Source organism: Gymnoscopelus braueri (genome assembly GCF_963280865.1).
Source record: "Gymnoscopelus braueri genome assembly, chromosome: 23".
In the NCBI taxonomy this organism is placed as follows: domain Eukaryota; kingdom Metazoa; phylum Chordata; class Actinopteri; order Myctophiformes; family Myctophidae; genus Gymnoscopelus; species Gymnoscopelus braueri.
This window is the reverse complement of record NC_137625.1, coordinates 25,838,801-25,856,924: the sequence shown is the minus strand read 5'-3', so window position 1 is coordinate 25,856,924 and position 18,124 is coordinate 25,838,801. Positions and strand designations below refer to the sequence as shown.

Here is an 18,124-nt window from a genome sequence, read left to right as displayed (position 1 = left end):
ACGCATGTTTGACTATCATGAGACTCTACTATGAATACTAGTAGAGAAAAAAACAACTTTGCGTCGGTTATAATAGACGAATTTCCTTTACCCACGCGCTCCCATTATGACAACGGAGGGGGTTTAAAAAATGACGACAGGGGAATATATGGATAAAAAGAACGCCACTTTTCACGTCGCTAGGTGAGTAACGAGACATGAAAGATAACACTTAATTTGTCCGGAATTCTCCTTTAACAGTGGGTAGATAGCATCTAATTTCCCTCAAATCACTGTTTGGCCATACATCTGCAAGCCATTGTTGAGACTGGAGTAGTCTTTTGAAATTAAGTGGTGGGATTTTATGGTAGAAGGAAAAATTTACCGCAAACGTGGGACCAGTGGTTTTATTGCCCGTTTGCTCAGGTCTCCACTGTTGTGGTCAAATCCCAGTTAGTCTGGAGCATGATAAAGGGGGAGCTGGAGTTAGAATCAAGAATATGCTTTGAATTTTTTCGTTAATTAGGCTCCCTAAATCAACAGCGAGGGGACTGCAATGGGAGGGTCGCACCCCATGAGCCTCACAAGCAGGCCGCCTCACTTCAAGAGCAATACTGACCTACTTTGTTCTTGCCAGACCACTCCGCTCTCTCCCAGAAGAGTCCTCCTCCTACACGGATAACGAGCCAGTCGCTAATTGACTTCAGCAGACAGCTCTACCTACTGTATACTGTAGCTCTAGGTCAGACTTTTCCCTGGCTGTTTCTGCACACTGCAGAATGCCCCGTGGACAACGGTAACCCAATCCCCTGTGTGAAGAGGTATAGCGACATACCGAGATGAACCCTTTTAGAAGATGATAATGAAAGCCTTAAGAAGCCTTTACAATTTCTATTCTGACATGCACCCCTCCTGAAACAACAACCAACAACTCTTTCTGTTGCTTGTCTGCTGCCATATAAGGTACCAGCTAGCTAGAGAGTCGGAACACAGGGTCGACATAACGTGAGGCTAAAAGCACAGGGCTCAGGAGTCTCCTGATATGAACGTGTACGAGAAATAGATGACTCTGATTTGAAATGTGATATCTCTCACTATAGCCGCCCCCCATCCTTCATCCACCCCTCCAGATTAGATGTGTGAGCCCATTGTTGTGAATCATACCTCCACATTTACATGACCCACTTTGATGTTACATTTGGCTGACGTCCTTAAAGGGCAAGACCACTTTGGTAGAGGTTTGGGTTGTGTAGTTACCTTGCCATGATGTAACTCCAAAGGTGGGCAAGAAATAAAAAATAATTGCTCCATTGATTAGAAATTGATAATTCAAAATATGCTCCTCATTGACTTACATTGTACGGTAAAACAGCTCTCAAAGTCACTCTTTTAGCACATAAACGAACGCAAACAAAGTTGATTCAGACAATATAGAACATCACCAAACCCAGTACTGTTTTTTTTTTAAATAAAAATGTCGACTTCCTGTTGATTTTGCCATTTTTAATAAGTAGAAAACCTGGACTGGATCCGCGGATCCGGATCCAGATCTTCAAATAGTAAAATCAACAGGAAGTTGACCTTTTTATTAAAAAAACAAACAGTACTGGGTTTGGTGATGCTCTATATTGCCTGAATCAGCTATGTTTGGGTTCATTTATGTGCTAAAAGAGTGACTTTGAGAGCTGTTTTACCGTACAATGTAAGTCAATGAGGAGCATATTTAGAATTATCAATTTCTAATCAATGGAGCAATTATTTTGTATTTCTTGCCCACCTTTGGGGTTACATCATGGCAAGGTAACTACACAACCCAAACCTCTACCAAAGTGGTCTTACCCTTTAATGCCAAGTACAAAAAGGGGCTCCATTACACTTAACATGATACAAACGGAGTATATTAACTTTATAGTCACTGTCTATGTCAGAGTCCTTGAGGTTTTAAAGAAGAGATAATGTGCTATATAACCAGTGGTGGAAAAAGTACTAAAATGTTTTACTTAGGTAAAAGTATCAATACTGCAATGTATCCGTTACAAGTAAAAGTCCGGAATTCAAAATTTAGGACCACTAATTTTCAACATTGAACTATGTCTTTAATACACCTTAGAGCTGTTGTGTGGAAATAAGAAAAAAGTCCCCCCCCCCCTCTATGTTGCCTAGAAGTGGATAATTGATTGAGGTCATGTGATCAGTAACATACGCAGGGTGTACTTTTGGCTGAGGGGGCGGAGCCAAAAGTACACCCTGCGTATGTCACTGATCACATATGACCTCAATCAATTATCCTTTTCTAGGCAACACGGGGGGGGGGGCTTTTTTCTTATTTCCACACAACAGCTCTAAGGTGTATTAAAGACATAGTTCAATGTTGAAAATTAGTGGTCTTCCCCTTTAAAGTACCAAAAGTAAAAGTACTAAAATGTTTGAAAATAGCAGATCTACAAGCTCACAGTGAGCTTGTAGATCTGCTATTTTCAAATAGCCTAGGTATAAAATAGGGCTAAAGTTGTTAATGTATGTTTTATAATGTAATAATTTATATCTGAAAAGTAACTAGTAACTAAAGTTTAGTAAAAGTAAAAGTACAATATTTGCCTCTGAGATGTAGTGGAGTAAAAGTAAAAGTAGCCTATAGACAATTTGGAAAATACTCCAGTAAAGTAAAAGCACCTCAAAATTGTACTTAAGTACAGTACTTGAGTAAATGTACTTAGTTACTTTACACCACTGGCTATAACAGTAAATGGATGCTCAAGACAAGTATCTTGAAATTACAGTTTAGCCTGTGACTCACAGATGTAATTAATACACTTAACCGCAAGATTCAGAGGAAAGACAATGTGTTTGTCATACTTTCTAATGTAGTACATGCCTCTTTCTAGTACCATGACCTACATTGTCAAGTGTGTTTTAAAGTGGCGCCATGTACATGTTTGCCAAAGTACCTCCTCCAGTCTGAGCATGTTGTGCCTAATATTGCTACCTACTAATCTCTTAACTCTTTAAGACCTGGAACGTCTGTGTCATCTATAGATTTGAGCTAAAAAAAACGTTATTTTACACTTTGGCTATTCAAAAATAGCAGATATAAAAGCTCGTAGCGTGGCACGAGCTTTTATATCTGCTATTTTTTTTAAATCGAGAAAATGTGTGCAAATCTTTGAATATCTATATTTTATAGCGAACGTTTGTAACTCAAATCTTTGCTTCTCGGGGTCCCTGGAACAACATATTTTGAGATGGGGGTCCGTGGCCAAATACATATACATTTTGGGGTCCTTGACATTAAAAAATTTGAGAACCACTGACATAGTAACACGTTTTTAGAAGACATTCTAAAAAAATTGACATTTTTTTTTTTTTTAAAGTACACACCCCATGAAGCATTGAATTCATTTTTTAGTTTTTGTCGCATTCCTAAGCCAATAATTTGACTACCAGCGGTCTCTCCAGTAGGAGACTCAAAGGAGACTCTTTGACCGTATTTGGGCATGTGACAGACATACAGAGAAGCTGTGCAGCTACAAGCTACATTCATAACGCCTCTAGGAGATAGATTTATGTGCCTTTAACCACATTTTTGTCTGTCATATACAACATGGTGATGAAAGCAGTGTACAGTATCTGAACACAGGTCTTTCACTTCACAGAGGAGGTATGCTTTTTGATATTTAAGCATTTTAGAGATACTCCGGTTCATAAAAGCAAGGCAAGTTAATTAAGTTTAAGTGTGTTATACATGAGGCACCAAAAGGCGTAATGGCTCAAAAAGGAGGAATATAAATCAGAAATAAAATAATAAAAGAGGCATGGGAAAAATGTTGGTGAAAGTGCAAACGGTTTTACTTATTATGACTCTATCATTAACCCATTAAGACCTGAAGCCGATTCTACAAATGTCTTCTAAATCCCAACAGTATTCTGAAAAACCTATGTTTCTATATCAGTGGTGCTCAATCTTTTTCATGTCAAGGACCCCAAAAATTATATGTATTTGGCCACGGACCCCCATCTCAAAATATGTTGTTCCAGGGACCCCCAGAAGCAAAGATTTGAGTTAAAAGTGTTCGCTTAAAAAAATATATGTATTCAAAGGTTTGCACAAGTTTTCAAGATTTTTCAAAAATAGCAGATCTACAAGCTCATAGCGCGGCACTCGGTGCCCGCTATGAGCTTGTATATCTGCTATTTCTTTTTATAGCCAAAGTGTAAAATAATGCTTTTTAGCTCATATCAAAAAGTGACAAAGATGCGTTCCAAGTCTCAATGGCTTAATAACCATGTATTTGTCATGAGCAGGCCCTGAAGTCCTTGTCATGTCTGTCTGTCTATCATTCCCTCTTTGTACACACAACATCACTGACCACTTTCTTAACACGCTGAGGAAGACTTGACGCCGAAACGCTATTAATCAAAAAGTACCAGAAGGTTTGTTTTTTAACTGGCGAAATGGGGGCGAAATGGTCCGGTTGTCACGTCCCCCCGTGACGCCGGGCCTGGTCATGAGTTTCAAAGCATTTATCCTTATTTTCAACCACCAACCTAAACTCTCACTGACTGTATCTCTTGGCTTCAGCAAGATCATGTGATGTTCACATTGATTTTAGGGAAACAATAAGTCTGCATTGTACATTTTGCATCCAGATACTAATATAGGTTGCTCAACTCACGCAACTCACTGGTGGTATAGGGAATGACCTGATGTTTGACTTCAGCTACTACTGCTATTTTCCTTATTGAGATGCCCTCTGCCTACGTATTTGAAGATAAACTAGAAAAAGTGCTCCTCGGAGCACAGGTCTCCGCCAGATCAGGTAGGTTATTGTGGCCTCCTGGTGGCGCTATAATAGCCCAATGTGAAAAGGGTGCCATTTCTTCTTAGGTCTCTCACGGCAATCGGACACTGCATTCATGATTTGAGGCATTTTTTTCAAAAAAATTGTTTTGCTAAATTAGACCTGCTGGTGGGGGCACGGTGGCACAGTCGGTAGTGCTGTCGCCTCACAGCTAGAAGGTCCTGGGTTCGATTCCCGCAGGGGACGCTGTGGGCGCTGGGGGTGTGTTCTCTCCTCCGCGTCATCAGTGCCCATACCCTAGGTGGGGTTGGCGAAAGGGCCTTTCTGTGTGGAGTTTGCATGTTCTCCCCGTGTCTCCTAGGGTAGGTACCCTCACAAAAACATGCAGTAATCCTGGTCACTATACTGCCTCCCCCTGGCCAGCCGGGGCGCCTGATGGAGGGGAAGGGAACTGGTTGGAATAACGTGTTCCTTCCACGCGCTACGTCCAGCCAGGGAAACTCTCCCCTGTCAGGTGACAAGAAGGTCAGTTGGCTCTCATGCATTGAAGGAGGCATGAGCTCGGCCCTGGCCTCCCTAGGTTGGCAGAGGGAAGGTAGTGCCCAGGATTACATAGACAATTGGCACTGGGTGTAAAAAAATAATAGGGTTACAAAATCGTGGGATAAAAATTTAGTTAAAAAAAAAATTAGACCAGCTGGTGGCGCTATAACAGGCCAATGTGAAAAGGGTGCCATTTCTTCCTCGTCCTAGTGGGAATGTGTGTGTGTGAAATTTCACGGAAATCACAAGCTGCGTTCATGATTTGAGTTTTGTTCAAAACGGACCAATCCTGCAAACTTTGGAAGCCAACCGTAGCCAATGAGGATGGAATATGGAAAATCTGACAGATCCGTGTTGATCACATGACTATAGAGATACTGTGTAACGATTTGCATGACGTTTGGATAAAATCTGTAGGAGTAATAGGGTTTTGCACAAAACGGCCTCCTGGTGGCGCTATAACAGGCCCATGTGAAACATTTGGGGCAGAGGTTCTGAATTGGCATCCAGGGAGTGTGTGTGGACAGTTTCGCTGCGACCGGGCCAACGGTGCCGGAGATTAGCCGCTTGCAGACAGATGGACACACAGACGGACGGACAGGGGGTAAAACATACTCTCGCCATGCTTTTCGACCTGGCGGAGACAATGAGACCATTGACTTTTATCTGGACACGTATGATCCCCACTTTACGCTCTGGTTCATGCATCCAGAACAGTGTTCTGCTCTGGAGAACTGCTGGGCTTATGAAGATTATCTATAACTATAACCCATTCCCTTTTGTATCCCTTTGAAGTGTCTTGGATGCCTGTAGCACTGCTGTGCCAAGCTGAGGTTTTCATCCAGTGGGATGCTGTGTGTGAGACTGAGCGCCCCTTGAATCCCGTTGCCTCGCCAGTGATGCTTTGCCCCTCTGAAAAGTCTGACCGTGGATCACAGGGCAGGGGTGGGCAACTTTGACGATGGAGAGGGCCACGATATTTCCACACTCACTCCAGAGGGCCACATTGCATATACTGTCGGGCCATTCTATGTCACACAAAAGTAGCAAAAATAGCAGGTCTACAAGCTCAAACGCGTCGCAGCGCGACGCGTTTGTGCTTGTAGATCTGCTATTTTTTGCTTTTTTTTAAATTGGAATTCAGATCTTTTTAGCTATTTTTTAATTGGAATCCTGAAAAGTAACATTTTCATTTAACTTCAAATGCATTTACAGTAGTTATACTTATGTTAACTTTATGAACTTAAATACAAATACATTGGACATGAAAAAGATAGAATTTGAATACTAGTCATTAAGCTACTACTAATTTAGAAGTAGTAATTAAAGCGGGTCATGTTTGCAATTGTAACAGCTGAAATCAGTAATATATCAGTATTCCGATATTAACCTGCGGGCCGCATTAAGTGAATGTGGGGGCCGCATGTGGCCCCCGGGCCGCCAGTTGCCCATGTATGGTGTATCACGTAAGAACGCAAAAGAAAAACATCCATTATCTGCATTTGGACGTAGACTGGGGAACATGACCGTCCCGAAGCATGCATAGTATGCTGGCTGTTCACGATCCTTGAGTATGGGATGGCATAAACACTGCAATTTGAGCAATTGGGACAAATTAGGCAGTTATAAAATCCAGGAGGCCTGTTCGCTGTGAGAGAACCAGGAAAAGTTCTTCAGGCCCGCAGACGCACCCCCCCCCCCCCCCCCGTTGGACAGGTCGTCAGGGGCAACATCTGCTCAGCAGGCCTATGACCTCAGCAAGGACAGAATGCCCAACACGCCCCATCATCCACACCGCTCTCCTCCTCAGTGATGGTAATGCACAGCCGATTGAGATCACGTTAGCGGTACCTTTTTTGGGCTCACGTTGTCCCTGGGGCCTATAGAGCATCTGTGTTGATCTAGTTCAGTATAGCACATTTGGTTTGGTTTCCCCCCAGTCGTTTTGGCTCCGCCTCCATGCGTTTTCTTGCTTGCCCATTTTATTGTGCAGGGAATATTATTGGCGTCCAAGGCGGTCGTGAATAGTGATTATTCAGCATATATGCTGTACTTCTTTGTGATGTGTGTAAAGGGTACTTTAATTGAGACTTCAAGAGATGACATTAATCTGTAATGTTTTCATGCCAAAGTTATGTCAGCCTACGTGATGGCTTCAACACTGAAACAAAAGAGAGGAATTCCAATCCTTATCTGGAAGTGATTCCTTCTGAGTGTGTGGCCATCACCACGAGGCAACATTCATGACATCACTATAGTAAAAGTTGCTTTAGTAAAAGTCCAGAATAAAACATTTACTTGAGTAAAAGTACAAAAGTATTGGCATCAAAATGTACTTAAAGTACCAGAAGTAAAAGTATACAAAAATATTTGAAAATAGACGATCTACAAGCTCACAACGCGTCGCATAACCGATGTATAAAATAGGGCTAAAGTGGTTAATGTATGTTTCATAATATCATAATTTATATCGGAAAAGTAACTAGTAACTAAAGTTTTCAAATAATTATAGGGGAGTAAAAGTACAATAATTTGCCTCTGAGATGTAGTGGAGTAGAAGTAAAAGTACTGAAAATTGGAAATACTCAAGTAAAGTAAAAAATACCTCAGAATTGTACTTAAGTACAGTACTTGAGTAAATGTACTTAGTTACTGTACACCACTGACGACCACAACAAAAGGCACCTTACCTTTAGAGAAAAGGTCATCTTTGTATCTAAAAATACAAAGATTCCAGATGGACTTTGAGTACGACTGGTGAATGGTGGTTGCTGTGACTTACACCTGCTTTTTGCTGGCCTGGCAATTAGGGTGGTGTGTGCACCGCTGTTCAAGGCTAAATGTAGCATGCGCTTCCTAAAAGGCACCTGCTGCTCACAAACTGAAATACAAAATTGCAATGCAATGCTTCTTGTTTTGGATGTACCAGATACTAACTAGTGATTAAGTGTGCACATGGTCTAAGCACACACACATATTCATATTCATATTTAAAGGCATCATATCCAGTTTGAGATATACATGTAGTAAGATTTAAGTAATCACAAGCTGCATTATCTTTATTTAGCTCCTTCTTCCTTAAGGCATTAAGACCCGGAACGCATCTGTGGCATTTTAGATTTCTTTGGCTATTCAAAAACAGCAGATATACAAGCTCATAGCGCGGCACCGAGTGCCGCGCTATGAGCTTGTAGATCTGCTATTTTTGAAAAATCTTGAAAATGTGTGCAAATCTTTGAATATATATATTTTTAAAGCGAACATCTGTAACACAAATCTTTGCTTCTGGGGGATCCCTGGAACAAAATGTTTTTTATATTTTAATTTTGCATATGTTTTTCAAAAAACTGTTAGGATTTAGAAGACTTCTTGTAGAATCGGAACCTCAGGCCTTAATGGGTTAATGGTCAACCAAAAGCCAGTCTGGATGCAAAGGAACTTCAGGTCCACAGATGAGAAGACTCAGCTCTGAAGGCTGGTTGTCCCATGTACTGTATCACTTCCTGTTTTCCTTTCCCAGGGCTAGAGCTGTGTGTGTCTGAATGTGTTACCATGATGGTAACCATGGCACTGTGAAAAGGGTCCTGTCCTGCCTCCTGGCTGGGCCATTGCCCCACCACACACACACCAACTGGTTCATCCATTACCGCCCAATGACACTGGCCCTCATTTATCAACGCAGCTTATAAACCGGCTTATATTTTTCCATATATTCGGCCGTACACCAACGTCGAAGTCACATTTATCAACGAATCCTACACAGCTGATCCGAGCCTACATTTGGTCCCAGGCTTGATAAATGTCACGGCTGGAACCTAGCGTCATTTAAATAACACGCCCTTAAATATTCTCAAAACGCCCCGATTTTACGACATGAAGAAGGACCAGAATACGACCAAAGACATCAAAAGCCAATGAGAAAGAGTTTCCCCCGCCTGCCTCGCCACACACGCACACGCCCCCCCTCTCTCTCTCTCTCTCTCTCTCTCTCTCTCTCTCTCTCTCTCTCTCTCTCTCTCTCTCTCTCTCTCTCTCTCTCTCTCTCTCTCTCTCTCTCTCTCTCTCTCTCTCTCTCTCTCACACGCCCGCCCGCCCGCCCGCCCAGCTGTGTTTTTCATGTATTGTAATCCGTACCGTAGCAGTACAATCTTTGTCACGTAGGCTTGTAGCCTACATGAATGACATATTATGATACCAATCACATCGCCATGAATGGAATACGTTTGTATATTAATTTATTTAACCCATACCGAGCAGTGCACAAGCAGTCATGTAGGATATTCCCCGTGAGACGGCAGTGGTTTCGGTCCGTCCCGTTAATAAGAGATTGGAGCGTCGGGTTTATATCCTTAACACAGCCAGGTTGTCTTCAAAATTCTCTATGACATAACTCCATAACGTACTCCACAAGCTACTGTAAGTTTGTACACCTCACTGTCCATGAAAAGATCGTCGGCAGTCCCGACCGCGGGACTCCCGAGTCCCGACGCAAAAGCGCTAGTATATTTTGAAAATAGCAGATCTACAAGCTCACAACGCGTCGCGATGCGACCCGTTTTTGAGCTTGCAGATCTGCTATTTTAAAATAGCCAATGCAACTGAATGACTGTTAAAGCAGTTTGTTTAAATTACTTTATAAAATGTTATATTTTCACAGGGATTAATTATTAGTGTGTAGATATACATTTAGGAGTGGATTATGTGTCCAGATGTCTGTCAGACAGTCAGACAATGCTGCTCCGCAGGTCTAGAATGGAATAAACGGGCGCAGCCAACGTCAACAACTGGTCTCGACCAGACGTGAGATCTCAGCGTATGGTAGGATGAAGCCCACGTCAGGATATATTGATAAATGCCGGAAGGTGCGGTGATCTCGCCCTACGCCCATTATTTGGGCTGCACCGCGTTGATAAATGAGGGCCAGTGTCTGCTAGCGCGTCTCTTTACCCACAGCCAGCTAATCACTGAGGTTGCGGACTGTTTGGCTCTTGCCTGATCTTTTGCCCACTCTCTGTTTTTATCTGGTCACAGCGAGCAACAATGTAACCCCCTGCAACCAGTTGGATGTGCGTGTGTCTGTGTGCGTGCGTGCGTGCGTGCGTGTGTGCGTGCGCGTGCGTTAATTGTGTTTGTAGGTGCATGTGTTCTGGCTTTAAGAGTCTCTCTTGGCAAAGCCTGCACCGCTGAGCACACAGATGTTCCTTTCAGAGGCGGGTAGTATCAGTAAAGAGGAGCTGAGAAAAGGAAGGGAGCCAAGTGCATGTCCTTGAGGCACACTGAGTGAGTGGCGCCTCCTTGTCCCGTAAACGAGATTACTGCATTTACTCGCCCCCTGTTCTCCATGAGTGCGACACAATAAATAAAAGAGGGTGGTATTTTTCAGCCTTGGGGAAATAAGACGGTGACATATACTCCCTCATAATGAGCTGATACCAGTCACAATACAGGATTAACCCTTTAACACATTGACCGCCAGAGGTTAATCTCATAATGTACTCACCAGTGCCAACGTTTTATTGTTGTTTTTTGATTTTTTTCACGTTGCCATAGACCTCGTTAAAATCCTTAAGATTGAGCTGTGCACTGTTTGTAAACATCGCGGACATCTCCCTGCGTCTACCAGTGAAAACCACGTGTCAAACGGAGCCGCCATGTTGTAGTTAGAACGGTTTATGTTAAACAGTGATCAGCGAGGAGAAAAACTACAATCGAAGAAAATGGCGTTTCTGTGTGCGCTTTAGAATGGAGGCCAACGGGATCGGCAAAACGTGATCCAGAATAATTCCGTTTCCGGTGGTGTTACAATGAAATGTTCCGTATAGAAAATTTAAAAAAGTTTATTTTTTTCGAAAAAAAGGAAAAAGCACCACAGCCCGTAGGCTACGGGATCGGCGCTTTACGGTTGGATTTATCGGCCCGTAGGCTACGGGCTTGGCGGTGGTAGTGTTAAGACCGGGAACGCATCCGTGTGTAATTTTTCGATTCATTTGGGCTATTCGAAAATAGCAGATATACAAGCTCATAGCGCGGCACAGAGTGCCACGCTATGAGCTTGTAGATCTGCTGTTTTTGAAAAAGAAATTGTGAAAATGTGTGCAAATCTTTGAATATATATGCATTTTTAACTCAAATATTTGCTTCTGGCGGTCCCTGGAACAACGTATTTTGAACTGGGGGTCCGTGGACAAATACATATCATTGTGGGGGTCCTTGACATGAACAAAGTTTGAGAACCACTGATATAGCATCATAAGTTTATTTCCAAAAAACTGTTAGGATTTAGAAGACCTTTATAGAATCCCCCAGAAGCAAGGATTTGAGTAAAAAATGTCCACAGATTGAAAGCATCATGATGAGAAGCCATTGATGTCTTCTTTTTACATTCACAGTGCCAGTAGCCAGGGTTGAGGAAACGGTCAGCGAATGGATTTGATAAACCTACATTATGCTGTAGCGTACTGAGGGTAATGCACACTGACACCATCGTTGTGTTTTTGCACATGTATTCTACAGCCAAATACAATGCTGACGTGTGGGAGTGAGTGAGTTTATCTTTTTGGCTCTGCGACTATCCCAGCCACATGCTGTGGTCACATGTTACCCAGAACCTCACACTGAGTAAAGTAGATAAACTGAATTAAAGTGCTGGCCTACAGTACGTTTCATATTTCTACAAATGACATTTAATCTCATTGTATTTTTTTTTGTTTGCTCAGATTAATATTTCTTTGTTTATACTGCATTGCAATAAGAGAGAGAATGATTGAATTTTGGACCACTAACTGGCCCACGTTCCCAGTACTGTCGGGCATATGAAATATGGCCACATTGTTTTTGTTAATGTTTTGCTTGGTAGTCAACCAGATACGTCAAATTGAATTTTGTTCGTTTTGAGAGTCAGCAGGGGCTACTCATTCAGAGCCCGTTATATCCACTACATTAGTGTCACTCTTCATAGTTTAAAGTGATGTGATGACTAACAAATGCCAGCGTTTGATGTCTTGAGGTCAACTTTGCTGCTGTTTAGTGTCCCACCGGGCTTTGGGGCACCTAAAGCATGTAGGAATTAACCCATTAAAGACGGGAACGCATCTGTGTAACCACTTTAAACCATTATTTTATACTATATTAAAAAATAACAGATATACAAGCTCATAGCGCGGCACCGAGTGCCACGCTATGAGCTTGTAGATCTGCTATTTTTGTTTTTATAATTGGCAAAAAAAAAAAAAAAGATCTGCTATTTTAGAAGAATCGTGAAATGTTGTGCAAATCTTTGTATATAAATATTTTAACTAAAATCTTTGCTTCTGGGGGGTCCCTGGAACAACATATTTTGAGATGGGGGTCCGCGGCCAAATTCATATCATTTTGGGGGCCCTTGACATGAAAAAGTTTGAGAACCACTGATAATAGCAACATACGTTTTTTCAAAAAAAGTTATGATTTAGAAGACATCCCCCAGAAGCAAAGATTTGAGTTACACATTTTTGCTTTAAAAATATATATATTCAAAAGATTTGCACAAATGTTCTCGATTTTTCAAAAATTGCAGATCTACAAGCTCATAGCGCGGCACTCGGTGCCGCGCTATGAGCTTGTATATCTGCTATTTCCTGGTCTTTATGGGTTAAAGACCAGCACGGCCTTGAGAGGGAATCTTCGGGGCGCACCATGGGACGTGATCCCACGGCGCATGCATTGCGGACTGACTGAGAGTGCCCTCCATGACCCCTGTAACCCACCACCTCCTCCTCCTCCTCCTCCTCCTCCTCCTTCATCCTACTGGCAATGTTTCCTCAGTGCCTGACTTCCATCCCCACAGAGGCAACATGTGGGAAGCATGTTCAGAGGAAATTAGGGCATCCGGCATGCAGAGAGCCTGACTCTTCTCTGGGAGTGTTTACTCAGGACCACAAGCTCTCAGCCACTACACTTAACCCGTTACGACCGGGATAGAATCTGTGTAATTTTTTTGATTTATTTGGCTGTTCAAAAAAAGCAGATCTACAAGCTCATAACGCGGCACCGAGTGCCGCGCTACGAGCTTGTAGGTCTGCTATTTTTGAAAAATCTTGAAAATTTGTGCTAATCTTTTAATTTTAATTTTTTAAAGCGAACATTTGTAAAATATTGTGTTCCAGGGACCTCCAGAAGCAAAGATTTGAGTTAAAAAATGTTTGCTTTAAAATATATATATTCAAAGATTTGCACAAAATGATTTTTTCAAAAATAGCAGATCTACAAGCTCGGCACTCTGCACACAGAGAGACAGAGACAGACTGACACACACGCGCGCACGTGCACGTTGTGAGCTTGTAGATCAGCTATTTTTTCGCTGAATATTCGCCCCCAGAATAGGGACGCTAGGGTTCATGTGGTTAAAAGTACAGTTTTCAGCTCATAAAAACCTCAGATATTTAACTGCTGGTGCTTGTTAGTTCCTCCTTGATAATGAGCTTGTATATCTGCTATTTTTTTAACTGCCAAAGAAAATGACACAGATGCGTTCCCGGTTTGTATGGGTTAACCCATTACAACCGGGAACGCATCTGTGTAACCACTCAAACCATTATTTTATACTCTGGCTATTCAAAAATAGCAGATATACAAGCTCGGTGCCGCGCTATGAGCTTATAGATCTGCTATTTCTTTCAAATCGTGAACATTTGTGCAAATCTTTGAATATATATACTTTTTTCCCCTTTTTTAAAAAGATTTATTTTTGGGGCTTTTTCTGCCTTTATTGATAGACGACCTGGAGACTGACAGGAAATGGAGAGAGAGATGGGGGGGGGGGGGTGACACGCGGCAAAGGTCGTCGGGATCGGGACTCGAACCCGAGACACGCCGTCCTAGGTGCCCAGACGGCTACGCGGTAGTATATTTTTTAAAGCAAAATGTTTTAACTCAAATCTTTGCTTCTGGGGGGGGGGTCCCCCTGGAACAAAGCATTTTCAGATGGGGGTCGGCGGCCGAATACGTATAATTTTGGAGGTCCTTGACATGAAAAAGGTTGAGAACCACTGATATACAGTAGCAACATAGTTTTTTCAGAAAACTGTTAGGATTTAGAAGACAGTTTGTAGAATGGGAACCTCAGGCCTTAATGGGTTAACATGGAAGATCAAAGAGGAGGCCAGAAGAAGGCTCCATCGCTCATAAATAAATGCAGGGACATTTGGTCACAGGCACTAAAAAGAAATGAAGTTGTATATATTTTTACAGTGATTTTGGTACTGCAGTGCAGTGTTGATTTTGTCGACTAAAACTATGACGAAAAATGTTCGTCGACTACCTTTTTTCACTGACGAAAACTAAATAAAAACTAAACAAAAACTAAGCTATGATGACTAAAACTATAGACTAAATATATTGACAATTTCGTCAACAAATAAAAACTAGACTAAAATGTCAGTGAGGGATCGAGTGGAGAAGAGATCCAGTAGAACTAGAAGTCATTTTACGTTTGGTTGCGCTCAGGTGTTGCGCTCTGAAAATAGCAGATCTACAAGCTCACAACGCGTCGTGAGCTTGTAGATCGGCTATTTTCAGCATGCAACCAAGTATAAAATCAGCCATTATGACGCCATCAAGGCACCGCCAAAATACATTTTAGTCGACTAAATCATCTGTAGATTTAGTCGACTAAAATCTTATGATATTTAGTCGACTAAAACTAGACAAAAACTAAAACATTTCAGATGACTAAAATATGACTAAAACTAAATGGAATTTAATTCAAAAGACTATGACTAAAACTAAATCGAAATTTGCTGTCAAAATTAACACTGCAGTGATGTCGCTACTACTGTGAAATGCTACCTACGGTATATAAGTATTGTGTGGCAAGTGGCTTCCATCCTCAGAGAATAAGAGGAAGTATCAGAGCATTATTCATAAACCCCTCTGTATACAATCATGACATGCCTTTTATGAGCTTTAAGTTATGCGAACAATTTATGTGAACACAGATGTCATTATGTTTGGGCTATTTCCCTTTTGGGTGTGCCTCAAATGGGAAATGTGTGCTGTAATACTTAAGGATTTGCTATACCAGACCACACCCTTTTTAATATGTTCACACAGTATTTTAAGCCGTCGTATAAGTTTATATGATCACTTCTAGTTTTTCACAAGGCATGAGGAGACAGGGTCAAAGGTATGCAGTGGTGTAAAGTAACTAAGTACATGTACTCAAGTACTGTACTTACGCTACATGTCGGAGGCAAATATTGTACTTTTACTCCGCTACAATTATTTGAAAACTTTAGTTACTAGTTACTTTGCAGATATAAATTATTACATTATAAAACACACATTAACCACTTTAGCCCTGTTTTATACCTAGGATATTTGAAAATAGCCGATCTACAAGCTCACGGATCTGCTATTTTCAAACATTTTAGTACTTTTACTTTTGGTACTTTAAGTACATTTTGATACCAATACTTTTGTACTTTTACTCAAGTCAATTTTGATTTCCGGACTTTTACTTGTAACGGAGTACTTCTACATTGCAGTATTGATACTTTTACTTAAGTAAAACATTTGAGTACTTTTTCCACCACTGAAGATGGACCTCTTCAGTAGGCCTGAGTGTAAAATTAACTCAGGGTTTTGCTGTGTACTGCAGTGACAATCATTGGAGAGGAAGTGTAATTGTTTACTTCATAGTCCATGTGTGTGCAGAGGAGCGTCTGTTCCCAGAAAGCCGAGCCCTCCTTCAGAGTATCTCTGAGAGTTTGATTAAGTCATTACGTTGGCAGGCTGTGGCCTTGTCACAAGGTCCTCGCTGTCTGGGAGGCCACTGACGAGGGTTATAACTTGATTTGCTACCTCTCTCTCAAACTAACACACTCTCTGCCTCTGTCCCTGCACTTCTACATCATTCTCTCACTGGCTTTTTCTCTGGCTTTTTCTCTGGCTTTTTCTCTCTCTCTCTCTCTCTCTCTCTCTCTCTCTCTCTCTCTCTCTCTCTCTCTCTCTCTCTCTCTCTCTCTCTGTGCTACATCTAATCTAAATTCTTAAATCCAAAGAAAACAACAGGGCTTTATGAACTACACAACACAAGGCTTAGTCAGTGGGTTTAGTCACTCACCATAGATTAACTTAATGATGTTTGATGATGAACTTTATGCTGCATTTCCACTTAGCGGCCCATCACTGCACCGCATCGCACCTTTTGGCCTCCTGTGCAGGCAGTACTCCAGCTATCTGTACGAACCAAATGGACCCTTACAGTTGTCTGTAAACCCAGAGCGTAAAAATGGAATTTAACCCATTGAGACCTGAGAAGATTCTAGAAATGTCTTCTAAATCCTAACAATTTTTTGAAAAAAATACCCAATTTTTTTTTCCTCGATTTTTCTAAAATAGCAGATCTACAAGCTCGTAGCGCGGCACTCGGTGCCGCGCTATGAGCTTGTATATCTGCTATTTTTGAATAGCCAAAGACATCTAAAGTGACACAGATGCGTTCCAGGTATCAATGGGTTAATAAAACTGTTTATTAACAACAAATCACCTTTTTGGCCCCTCTCAGCCCCACTGAGCCCACTTTGGCCCGGGTCCTTATATATACTGTATATGGAAACGACGGCACAAGCAGGCGGTGTGGTGCTGGGCTGCAATGTGGAAACACAGCATTAAGTGAAGCTCTGTTGCAGGACATATTCCATCTAATTTAGGGGTGGGCAACTTTGACGATGTAGAGGGCCACTATATTTCCACACTCACTCCAGGGGGCCACATTGCATATACTGTCGGGCCATTCTATGTCACACAAAAGCAGCAAAAATAGCCGATCTACAAGCTCAAAACGCGTCGCAGTGCGACGCGTTTTGAGCTTGTAGAACTGCTATTTTTGCTATTATAATTTTTCTGCTATTTTTGAATTGGAATCCTGAAAAGTTAGCATTTATGAAAATTGCATTTATGTTAGCTTTATGAACTTAATTACAAATACATTGGAGGTAATTAAAGCGGGTCATGTTTGGAATTGTAAACGGCTGAAATCAATAATATAGTATTCCCCTGCGGACCGCCTTAAGTGCCACATGTGGCCCCCGGGCCGCCAGTTGCCCATGTATGATCTAATTGCAGGAGGCTTGAACTCCTAACAGTGTTTGCTCCTTGTGTCTCTTCCAGGCAGAGTTCTCAGAGATCAACCTGGCCTCGCACGTGAACACGGGCTGCATGATCGACATGCAGGTCACCAAAGGCGGAAGCAAAGTCGTCAGGTAAGGTTATTATGGAGCAATAAAGACCACTCCAGTTCTTTTGTCAATCTGCTGACGCATTTGCCCTCACAAGCTTTAATCTGCCCCAGTGAGTCCACACAAAGACTTCATTTCTTCCCCCTCAGTCGACCATTGAGGTCTGCGTATATGCAGTGGTGTAAAGTAACTAAGTACATTTACTCAAGTACTGTACTTGAGTACAATTTTGACATTATGTTTTACTTTACCTGAGTATTTCCAGTTGTCAGTACTTTTACTTCTACTCCACTACATCTCAGAGGCAAATATAGTACTTTTTATAGTACTCCACTACAATTATTTGACAACTTTAGTTACTAGTTACTTTTCAGATGTAAATTATGATATTATGAAACGTACATTAACCACTTTAGCCCTATTTTATACACAGGATATTTGAAAATAGCCGATCTACAAGCTCACAACGCATCGCGATGTGACGCGTTGTGAGCTTGTAGATCTGCTATTTTCAAACATTTTAGTACTTTTACTTTTGGTACTTAAAGTATATTTTGATGCCAATACTTTTGTACTTTTACTCAA

The 18,124-nt window shown here is 41.6% G+C and overlaps 1 protein-coding gene across 3 annotated transcripts in view; it reads left to right on the top strand.

The window, feature by feature from the left end:
- The window catches only part of syn3 (synapsin III), a gene marked incomplete at its 5' end in the record, with an annotated part of 132,036 nt that overhangs the window by 27,238 nt on the left and 86,674 nt on the right, over positions 1-18,124 (top strand). For all 3 annotated transcript variants that reach the window (XM_080421785.1, XM_080421784.1, XM_080421783.1), the window contains one exon: positions 17,472-17,563. In XM_080421785.1, coding sequence (XP_080277911.1) covers positions 17,472-17,563 — 92 coding nt within the window. The remainder of the gene's footprint in view (positions 1-17,471; positions 17,564-18,124) is intronic.